Source organism: Schistocerca piceifrons, chromosome X, assembly GCF_021461385.2.
Source record: "Schistocerca piceifrons isolate TAMUIC-IGC-003096 chromosome X, iqSchPice1.1, whole genome shotgun sequence".
Lineage (NCBI taxonomy): Eukaryota > Metazoa > Arthropoda > Insecta > Orthoptera > Acrididae > Schistocerca > Schistocerca piceifrons.
The window spans coordinates 212,473,322-212,485,696 of NC_060149.1; the positions used below are offsets into that span (position 1 = coordinate 212,473,322).

At 37.6% G+C, this 12,375-nt stretch overlaps 1 protein-coding gene across 1 annotated transcript in view; it reads left to right on the top strand.

The window, feature by feature from the left end:
• Window positions 1–12,375, top strand: part of LOC124721621 (serine hydroxymethyltransferase, mitochondrial-like) — a 118,299-nt gene that overhangs the window by 36,070 nt on the left and 69,854 nt on the right. The window contains exon 3 of the mRNA XM_047246680.1: window positions 6,457–6,536. Coding sequence (XP_047102636.1) covers window positions 6,457–6,536 — 80 coding nt within the window. The remainder of the gene's footprint in view (window positions 1–6,456; window positions 6,537–12,375) is intronic.

Sequence of the window (12,375 nt, forward strand, 5' to 3'; positions counted from 1 at the left end):
AAAAGAAGGGTATCAGTTGACATTCCAAGCCAGCAAGGAATCACCAGTTTGGGGGGAGAGAGAGAGAGAGAGAGAGAGAGAGAGAGAGAGAGAGAGAGAGAGAGAGAGAGAGAGAGAAATATATATCGGTATGCAATTCCAAGGTTTAAGGTTTTCTATTTTACATTGCTCGAGCATTTCTCTTCCTTTCATACAGGATATACTGTACTGTTATGATCCTAGCTTTGTGTCTCAGAATGTATTTGATATCACTGTCATGCTTACTTGATAAGAGCTCCAAATATTGGGGCACTATAGAATTCATTGCCCTAGTGTCTTGTGCGTTATTTCCTTAACAGATCTACTGCACTTTCCCAGAACCCTTCCATGAGAGTTAAGTCTTCGCCTTGCCTAATATTGATTTTATTCAATCATTTCATTTAGTACTGATGCTTAGTCAATTTGGAAATTTTGTCTGAGTGTTTCTGAATTTCATTTATATTGTCCAATAATGATAATTTCCTATACACAACAGCATCATCGAGTAGCAATATTATAGTGCTGCTGATACTATTTGATACTCATAGAAAACATTAGAGGTCTTTAAACATTAGAGGTCTTTTTTATGCTTACTTGAAGCTGAAGGAACATCTATTGAACATTTGCCATGCAGTATAACTCAGTGGATTCTGTTTGTCAAATATTCATCAAGTCAATCACAGATCAGTGAAGAAGCTTGGCATGATCATATCTTAATTAGTGGTTAATGATATGGGGCAGTGTTGAATACCTTTACACCTATACATCTGGGCTTCCTCAAGGAAGTCTAATAGACCCTCTGCTGTTCTTAATCTGGATAAATGATTTAAGATACAAGCTAAGCAGCCCTCTTAAATCGTTTGCATGTTATGCTGTTGTTTACCATCTAGTAAGGCCACCAGAAGTTCAAAACAAATAACATGATTTATGCAAGTTATCTGCATGATGTGAAAAGTGGCAATTGACTCTGAACAGTAAAAGGTGTGATGCCATTCCTGTTAAACTTTGGTTACATGATGAACCATACAAACGTAAAGGCTGTCAATTCAACTGATTACCCTGGGATTACAATTACAAACCTCTTAAATTGGAACCATCACATAGAAAATGTTGTGTGGAAGCTGAACTAAGGACTGTACTTAATTGGCCGAACACTTAAAAGGTGTAAAAAAATTTAGTAGACTGCCTACACTGTGCTTGTCCTTCCTCTTCTGGGGTATTGCTGTACAGTATGGGGTCCTTACCGGTTAGGACTGGCAGAGGACATCAAAGAAGTTCAGGGAAGGGCACATCATCGTGTACTATCACAAAATAGGTCAGCGAGTGTCATGGATATGAAAGCTAGTATGAGTGACAATCATTAAAACAAAGATTTTTTTCATTACAGTGAAGTACTTCCACAAAAATCACATCACCAGTTTCTCCTCTGAAAGCCAAAACATACTGTTGACTCCCACCTACATAGAGAGAAGTGACCATCTTTCTAAAAATAAAAGAAATCAAAGCTTGCACAGGAAGCTTCAGGTGTTCATTGTTCCCATGCACTTTTAGAGAGCAGAAGGGTTGAGCAATAGTCAGAAGGAGGTTCCATGTTCCCTCTACCAAACACTTAAGAGTGAATTGCAGCATAATGATGTAGATATCTAGATGAATATAGGTTAGTGTGCAAGTTTACATGTGTTTCTTGTTTTGGTGATTTGATTGTGGAATGTTGTTGTGGTGATGGTAGCTGGTGTGCTAACTTGAGGTTACTAAATATTAGTTATGTTGTAGAATAGGACCAAAATAAAGAACACAGTGGCAGCTTTGTTGACTAACTTTCAACAAAATAAAGATGATCTCTTCTCTGGTTAGAGGCTTCAGCTACTATTGCAAAGCTCTCTTTATAAATGTATGCATTAAAGATAAATCAAAATAGTGCTTTATGGAAAACAACACACACATCTTCAAAATTCTTAGTAAGTACTAAGTTTGAGGTATTGTCTTCAACCTTTATTAGTGTAGGATAAGCAGTGGTCAGTAAAACCATTTCCTGCTTCACTCTGTGTGCTCTCAAATTGGTCCCATATTCTGCATCTGCACCTATACTCTGCAAGTCACTTTATGGGGTATGATGGAGGGGCTTTTGTGTGAGAATGGCACTTCCCCCTTCTCCTGTTTGTCACAAGTACTTCATGGGAAGAATGATTGCTGGTAAACCTCAGTTTGAATTCATATCTTTCTAATTTTATTTTCATGGTATTTTTGTGAGATGTGTGGAGATGAAAGCAATATATTGATTGACTCTTCTAGGACCAAATCCTCTTGGAATGTTAACAGTAAACCATATTGTGATGCTGCATGCCTCTCTTGTAGTATCTGCCACTGAAGTTGACAGAGCATCTTCATGACACTTATTAAATGAACCTGTAACAAAATGTGCTGCTCTTCTTTGAATATTCTCTGTTTTGTCTATCAGTCCTATCCCAGACTGATGAGCAATATTAGAGTATTGCTTGGAAAAGGGTTTCGTAAGCTACCTCCTTTATGGCTGGAGTAATTTCCTGAGGATTTTTTTTTTTTTTTTTTTTTTTTTTTTTTTTTTTTGACTGTTCCAGTTATGATCACTTTGTATGCGTACGCCTAGATATTTTATGTATGTGACTGCTTGCAGTGATTATTCTGCATCATGTAATGTACAATAATGGATCTTTCTGTGTGTGTTACATTTGTTTATGTTGAGGGCCAGTTGCAAATCCCTGCACCACATGTCAGTCCTGCAGATCTTCTTGCATTTCGCTACAGTTTTGTAGCATTGTAATTTCTCTGTATACAACAGCATCACCTGTGAAAAGCCTTGTGGAACGTCAGACATTAACCATCTGGTCATTTATATACCAGATGTCCTTCCTAAGAGTCATCAGGTTATTTTTTCCTATGTGTCAGCATCTATTTGCAATTTTATTTCTGAAATGTGTAACTGGAGTCATTCAAAACAAGTACTATTCATCATGTCTTTCACGTGACCCCTGTTGTTGCTGGAAAGCCTCAGTTTTTCCCATTACAAATCAAATTATTTTAAAGAAGAATTTACGTGCCCATTTGATAGTGGTACCAAATTAGTCAAATTTGTTATTTTTTTGGTTGAGATGTATTAACAGGGACTGTAAAACACAAAGAATAACCAGTACTCTAGCAGCGAGTGAGTAGCATGGTGGTAGCACCCAGCACAGGCCAGGGGGGTGCTGTTATTGCTGGAGTACTGATTATTCTTCATGTTTTGCTGTCCTGTTAATAAATCTCGATAAAACAAATAATGGACTGGACTAACCTGGAACTCCTCTATCAAATGAGCACATAAAACTCTGCTTTAGAAAGAATTTTGTTTGTAACAAGGAAACAAACTGATGCTTTCCACCAACAATAGGTGTCACATGAAAGATGTGATGTGCTGCATTTATTTAGGCTCACTCCAGCTAAACATTGCAAAAAGTAAGTGGCATATATCTGCTGAAACACCAGAGAAAGTGCATCTGATGACTTTTAGGAGGAACACCCTGTATATTGTGTAAACGAATAATCCAGCAACACTCCCTTAAGGTATGCCTGAAGCTACTTTTATGTGTGAAGCAAAAACTTGCCTCTGAAAATAACTAGTTACCCTCATCTGTACATTAAAGAATTCAAGTTTGTTTATTTTATTCTTCAGTCAAGTTTTCAACAATTTTTTATGTGAAATAATGACTTAGTGTTCATTCTTTGAGGAAAAAATTAACATTTTTCTTATTTATAACATGTAAGACGGTGTAGTAAACTTTTGTATAACAGTGTTATCTATTATGTAAATTACCAAGGAATATGATAATTACAAATGATGGTGTTCACTAATGCACGAGTTGGAAGCTTTCCATGTGCCTGTAGGCTGCTCATTCCCTCCTATGTGTAATGAATAATAGTGTGGTATCAAACATTAAATAAATGTTCATCCATGGTCTTGTTTATTATTATTATTATTATTATTATTATTATTATCACGGAGAATTAAAAGGAGAAAAAAAAGACTAAACTAAATTTGAATTGGGTTGTTACCATGCACATTTACAATTTTTTATTTGATTTTAATGTGGTGAAGCCTTCAAATAAAACTTCACAGGCACTTGATATATCATCATCATAAAGTATGTTAACCCATGTGGGATCAACATTTGTTTTCCTTTTGCCATGGATTTCCAATGACTTTGACATCCAAAAACATTATTCATAGAGAAATTTCTGCATTTAAAAAATTTAATCCCTGTTGCTTTGTGAACCCCACTTCCAGAACAATGGCCCCACATTGATAAATAGCTACATTTTCTTGGACGTTCCATTTTTTGAACAGTAGTTTTGCTAGAGTATTATATAAATAAGAACAACATTACATTTACATTAAATATTTATTCTTTCGTACTTGAAAACTCTTTACAGATTTGTTAAAATATCACTGAAAAAATGTAATAAATTAAAATACAGTTACTTTTCTTGAAGACTCACAAATGGGTGGTGACATTACACTTCAAGCATTTCATAGTTTTTTCCTTCCCCCTGTCCACATTGTCTGTTTATGTCCTTTTTGCTATATAGTGTCCTTCATTATCATATCTAACTTCTTTCATTACCTTCTTTGCAACATATCTAACACAGTTGGCAAGTTGTCTTCTGATGAATTTTTTTGATGATATTTTAGTTAGTATGTCACATCACATGTCATGTGATTGCAAGAAAATCAGAAGTTTGTTCCTTGCTCATTGTATTCCCTCCGGAGAGTTGCAAGCATTTTCTACCAATGCACTTGCTGGGAATATTATTGGTTGCCAATACCACTTTTGCCCATAATTTATGTTCTATATTTGTATACATTCTCATACAGGCAATTCACTCCACCTATGTTCGTATAAACAGAATCGCATTCCCAGTTCTGTTTGGTGTGATCTTCATTAAAAAGAAGTGAAGTAGTTGTCAAAAACAGATTACAGCTGGTTTTCCCTTTCAGAGCACTGACAAGATTCATGACAATATCAATCTTTGGTAAACTGTTACCAGTTCTTGTTCCATGATATACAGCAGGCATCAGGCTTCATAACTGAATCTCATTGGCTCACCATGCATGTGTTGTTCTGCTTCATCCACTGACAAATTTACATCCCCATGATAAAATGTCTTCCATTTTTCATTCACTGATTGTAACAAAGGCCAAACTTTAGAGTATTTATTATCAGGATATAAATTATTATTGTCTTAAACGTAAATGTTTCTCGTAATTTGTATAAACCTCTTCCAGGGCGTAGCATTAAAAATAGTGGTGTTTTGACAGTTGTCACCCTTTTTCATAATACACCTTCAATCTAGGAACCTGAGAATAAGCAAATACAAGTAAAATTGTGAAATATATTTCAAGGTCATTAACAGTATTGTGTAGTTGAAAATTTTTAGTTTTCATAGCATATTAGTTGGTATAAGTTGCAATCATGGTTCATTATCAAAGAAAAGCTTACATAATGCAATAGGACTCTATTCCTGTAATAAAATTAAAGGATTCAGAGTTCACTGCTTCCCTTCATCAATAGAAAGGTCAGTGTACAAGTGTTTCTTCTGTAAACAACGCTTCTTATTTTCTGTTGTCTCTATTTTGTGTTGAAAGTCAGAGTATTGTGGTGGAAGTGTTACCAGTTTCTTACAACTCATTACTTTGTTCAGAAGGTTCTTCATCAGCTGCACCACCTTCATTTTCATTCATGAAGTTTCGTACAGCAACTGGTTTCACATTGCTCCCAACTATAGTGGTGGCTGTACCTTCTTCTTCTGCTGAATTCTTTTCCAGAGAGATGGTCCCTTCTTCATCACCACTGTTCTCATCCGAGTCCTCTACATTTTTGTGGAGAGCTTATAAAACCATCTGATTTGAGCAGGTGAGGATTCTCCTGTGCTGTAATGTTCAGTAGTTCACATAACTTACCCTGTTGGAGCTGCTTTCAAAAAATGAAACACAGAATTTTAACGCAGATCCATGAGCAGAAATCCTTTGTTGCCAAGATTAATGCACTTCAGATACGATGGTTAACTCATAAGATCTACAAAATCTCACTTACAGTGAAAACTAGTGAAAAAAATAGAAGACATTTACTCACATCTTTGAGGATAACATGTCGCACTGAAATAACATTTAACAACAGTGTCTTTTGGTACTCATATGCTGTTCAACAATGGAATAACTGAGGCACATTCTCAGTGTCACCAACATAACACCACCATATAAAATTTTCACTTTCTTCACAATATGTACTTCAGTAGAAACTGTGTAATACGACATTCCAAAAACTGGAACAGTGGTCTAATACGGGTTAAGATGTTTACTTCTTATTTACACTAAAATCCAAAGTAAGTGTTCATTCTACAAGTAATACTTTCTAATGATTACAGAACTTCTGCAGCCGAGCAGCACTTGAAGCCCTCGGTTCATGCCTGAATAACAAATATTCGGAAGGTTACCCAGGACAAAGGTGTGTTTTGAAAAACATCCAGTTGCTATTAGTAAAGGTTTTGTTTTTGTTACAAAGGTCAACAGCAGCTTTATTCACTGGCGCACTACATCTTGTATCTATCTAAAATATTATCTGCTGAAACTAATCTCTTATTTCTGAAAATCCTATGCTATTATTGCAGCAACACAAGAACGGTTTCAGATATCAAGTAGATGTAAGTTGTAGCCTTTCTGAACCAAGCAAGTTCAATTAAATTAATTGGATTGAATGGTTTCATAAAATTTTTTGTGTTCTTTGTTTATGATAGACCAATGATAAACTGATGTTCAAAACTTGAGGACAAAAGTAACTTTCCCATGTCACTCCCAAGTAATGTAGCTCAAGGAAACTTTGACCATACATAGACAAAACTGCTACAATGTTGTACAAAAGCTAACTGAAAGAAATATGTAATGAGAAAAACAGAAATGACACTTTTAATATAAAAGACAACAATGACACTAAATTTATCATGATTCATGATGCTTCCCTGCACATTACTAAAGGTGGCACATGTATCTTAGTAGGGAGTGTGATCACCATGAATGGCAGTGCTTGCTCTACAACTTGGTCCCATGCTGACCACGGGGTTGTTAAGTATTTCTTGTGGTAGGGCATTCCAGTCCTCCACTAGCACAGCTGACAACAGCAGGATGGTCACTGGTGCATGAGAACATGTTGCAATATGCCTCCCCAACCCATCCCACACATGCTTGATGAGATTTAAGTCACATGGTAATGGGCATGCAGTTCCATTCTTGGAATATCCTCTCATTCCAAGAGCTGCTGCACCTGTGCTGTTCAATGCGGTCCCTCATCGTGACCCATAAAAATGAAGTCCAGGTTGAACGTTACCCTGAAAAGAGACATGTGGGGGAGGAGTGCAGTGCCACAAAAAACTCTGACCAGATTAGGATGTCAGTAAGCCCATGAAACTTATGCCTTCCCACACCAGAACACCTGGACCACTAAAACAATAATGTTCAACAACATTGGACACATCCTCGTATGACAGGAGTTGGGAACACTTTATGCACCCAGGAACATCAAGCTATGACTGTGATACATCTTGGGAAAGCTACTTTTTTCCAGTAGTTTTACATGCCAGTGTAAATTGTGTGCCCAACATGACCTGGATGAATTTTGTCTGATATAATTTATTTATTTATTCTTTCCTTGATCAGTGTTTAGAGCAATATTGGATACGTGTGATGGTTTCTAAGTATTACTGGTATTATTTGTATTAGAATATTCTTGCACAGTTTCAAAAAAGTATTTAATTATTTCAGGAACAGTGAACAGCTGTACTGATGTATTTTAAGTTAACTTGGTGTAAGTTTTGACAAAAATAAAATAATTTTGTTAATCTACATTTAATACACTACACTTAAAAAATCAAAATAATGTGACAGGGGGCCCTTTTTACAGAATATTAAAGTTTCTTGGTGTTCCATTCCTGGATAGAGCACAGGAAGAAATATTGGCTATATGCCTCTGAGAGTCATTATTAATTTAATTTTTTCTTCAGTTTCTACAGGAGCAAAACATAGGGAACTTAAGTACAGGTTATCTCATGAAAGATGCCTGGGAAGGCTCCATAGGTCATGTGGCAGTGCCACTGGCTGCCACCATGCTGGAGCCTCGGACACTAATCTGCCAGGAGTTGGCTGCATGTGCGCTTCCCCTGAGTTAAGGATAAACAACATTGCCATCTGATTGGCTATTTTTTTAATTTTTTTATTATTATTATTTTTTTTTTTTTAATAAGAGGTGGAGCCCCTCCACGCCCACACCGGCATGATGGCCAACACAAAAGGTCTACTGCCATCTCTGCATAAGGGTTAGTATTCACTAAAGTGAGGCGTCGCAGGATGTGGGTACTGCGATGTTTGCGTACGTCTGGTTAGAATTAACCATTAATACGCGCTCATCTGGAGATAGATTGGTCGAAATCTGACGAAGGGTAGCGGTTTGAAGGGCAGAGGAAAAAAATTGCCAAAGCAAGAGCCAAGGGAAAAAAACCTCTGCGAAAGTTAGGTCGGGCGGCAAGAGCAGTAGCGGTTGTCTTGCTGCCTGCGATAGGTTGTGCAAGGATAGGCTTTGTTGGTAGTGGGTATCATGCATGTTGATACCTTGACGTTGTGCGTTTGTGCTGCTCGGCGGCTAGCGCTGGGTGCTGGTACAGAGTCCTCGTTCAGCGTCCTGCAACCTGCAACAGTTAGGTTTGTTATCGGTCTTGTGTCCGATAGGTCATATACTGGAGGCACAGTGTGAGGGAGTGTTGGCAGATTGTTCGTGCGTCTGTGGGCGAGCTTGTCGGTGTCCCTGCTGTGGCCTGTTGGTCGGCTCTAATAGCAGCTGGTAGTTGCCAGTCAGTGTTGCTGATATGCAGGGGCTTACCGACATTTGTCGCTGTTTGCGTATGTTAGTTTACCATAGGTGGTTATGCTCTAGCTAACAGTGTCTTTTCAGCTTACCTTTATTTATAGTAGGTGCTCAAGATGATTTCCCTCTGTGGTAAAAGCAACCTGGCGTCTCCTGAACACATTAGCAAACACTTGACGAATTTTGGCTGCCGACAACTGGGAAATGACTAGCCAAACCCTGTCTTCCAACTCTTTGAGCGTGTGGGATTGGTTGCATACACCTTGTCTTTTAACATTCCCCAAAGATAAAAGTCACACTGATATAGATACGGAGAACAGTGAGGTGAGTCATCAAAAACACTTTGTATAGCCGTCATAAAGAAGCATTGGTGATGTATGGTCTCGCATTGTCCTGCGTGAAATAATGGCACAGCTTTTCGTTAGGTGGTAGTTCACGAAAAAATGGATGCAGTATATTGTTCACGTATCTGTCACAACATATTGTTTTGTGGAAAAAGATTGGTCCAATAATTCGTCTTGCACTAATTGCACACCACACTCCTGTTTTCACATCGTGCAGAGGTTGTTAAGGTAATTCATGCGAATTTTTGAGCTCTGGCATCAATTGTTCTGAGAATTTACTCACCATGACAAATGCAGCGATGCTTTGTCAGAAAAAAAAGCGTCTTGGGATAAACTTCCCCATTGTGCACAGACTGTAACAGTCAGCTGCAATAACGACATTGAGCAACAGTATTTGAGTTCCTCAGCTAATGCACTACCATTATTTTGTACAGTTTCAATTTTGGTTTGTGCACAGCTCTGCGAGCAGATGCTCTTGACACACTTATCTTGAGTGCAAATGGTCCAGAGATTTTCTCGGACTTCTTTCCAGGGCCTCCCCTACCTCATATAAATTTTTTTTTCCCAGTTCAAACCATAGGTTCTCTAGGCCTTCATTTGTGTAACACAAATCCAGTCTCCTGAAATTTCTTCACTAATCTGTGTATTGTTGAATCATTGGGAACATTCTCCACATACAATTCTCTTTTTGCATAGTTCAACACAAGAAACACTTGTTGATCCTTTGTGTATACCATACCGAATGGAAACTTGATAGGAAACTCAAAACAAAACATCTGAACATCCAGTCGCACAGTATAGAACACACATGCACAGTGTTTCTGTTTGAGGACCGGGCCCAGCAAGATACAGTAAGGGAAAGCCCTGGACTCGGCACAGTTACAATAATGACATCTAGCAACAATGTTTGAAGTGATTAAACTTGGCAAGAAAACTCGATAAAAACACCAGTACACCAGTCGCACAGTGTAGGGGGCGCATTCAAAGTATTGGCGTCAGAGAACTGCACGTAGCGACAACCAGCAGACGCAGTGCTGCAGTTGACAAACGCACCATGTGACATGTGGACCGCCTCCTGGACTTCTTTCATGAGAAACCCTCTACATTTGTAATTTCAAGCTGAATGCAGACTCTTGGATTTTTTTTCTAAGCAGCTATTCTGGATACTTGTGGTACCTTCTTTGGTATGATTATCGGTTAAGATTTTCAGTATTTTTTGCTATATCATCAGTTGAACCACTCTGTTCCAGTGCAGACTATCTTCGTATAAACTGTGTCCCATATTAGCCTGGCATCATTGGATCTCACAAGTATCTTGTATACAACTGCTTTCGCAAATAAACTGAATTTTTCCTTGTGTCCTTCCAATAAATGAGTCTTGCACTAGCTTCCCTTAAGAGTGAGTCTATGTGATTATTTCACTTCATATTCTCGCATGTTACGACAGGTTATGTGTATGGTGTAGCTGAATCTAGTAGAGACTCCTTAATCAGTAGGCAAAGATTGCTATAGTTTTCCATTTCAGAAGTGGCCAACTTGAATTTAAGCAGTGGAAGGAATGAAGATAAGTGCTCACCATAAAGTTGAGTATAGAGTATTTGATAGGAAGATAAACAAGATTTTTCAAATTCTAAGTGGTTGCCATTACAATTTTACTGGTCAAAATTTCCTTGTGAATTAACAGTAAGTAATTAATGTATAAACTGATCAGTAATTATCCTATTTATCTTTCCCAGGGGCACATAAGGTTTTTCATAAGTTTTTTGCAGTTTACGATGTTCAGAATAGCATATTGTGTTCTAACGGCACAGAAATTTCCAATCCAGTCACAAACCTGGTTATATGTGCCGTACAGACTTATTTATGTTGGACATTGTTGTGACGTCAAATCAACAGCTTCTCGAAAATGTAGAACACAAGAATGTCAGATCCATACAGTTGATGCTAACCAGTTCTTTGGATTTCGTGTGTAAAGATCCGTAGTTGCTTCCATGATGATCATTGTTTTCTCTATCCATATTAGTTTCATAGAGATCATTCATTCCAGATGGTTCATTGCATTTGAGCTCTGCATAAATTCTAAAAATTTACTACAAATAGATGTTAGTGATATAAAACAGTTGCTTAGTGGATCAGTTTTTCCGCATTTGTTGTAGATGTGTGCCACCTGAATTCTTTTACAATCACAGCGAACACTTCCCTGTACTATGGATTTGTTGTAAGCTACAGTAAATGATGATTGGCAGACAAGTTTTAGAACATTAACTTGGGAGTCACTGACAATCCATACATATACATATACATTTTTAGAAGTTTTGGAAAAGATCTCAAAATAATATTTTTCCATGGTAGTCATTGAAGGCTTTAGTATGTGCACATTTTTCCAGCCAAACACATTTAAATTAACATTTGCATATTTGCAGACTTAGACGTATTTTTTGTACATGTTATGTAGTAGGTACTGTCTTAAAAAGTTTCCTGGCATTGTTTGTATGCCAAGGGAGATATGATAGTTACATGTTTTCTACAGCTTGACTGATTGATCTCTTGAACATAAGCTATAGCTGAGATACTTGTCCATTGTCTGAGCTAAATGATTGTATCATGCAGTCCAAGAACTAAAGTAACCTTCCGTATACCCATTTTACAGTGCATACAGACTTTTCTGTGTATTTTAATAACACTGTGTGTTGTAACCCTGCTGTGTGTATTGACTAAAGATGTATAATGATAAAGTCTCACTACATCCATGTCCACTATGGGTGCTGCCTGCAAGCAAAACTGGCCTCTCCAATGGGCTGATCATGTGAGACCAGCTAACCAGCAGATTTAAGCCCAAGTGGTAATGAACTTGATCTGGTTTCCTGTGAATCAGCCAGTGCCGTGTTCTGATTTACCTGAACAAGAATGCTAGATTTACAGACTCTGCAAAAAAATGATGTGAGCTGTTACTCCTGTTTTGCACTTAGTGTGCCTGCATGTGAGGTTCCTAGAGTGAAGTTAGGCTTTGACACCTGCAGACTGATATAATTATTTTGCCAAGTAATTTAACTTAGCTGTTATGGGGGTTCATACAGTGTAGGCTTTCA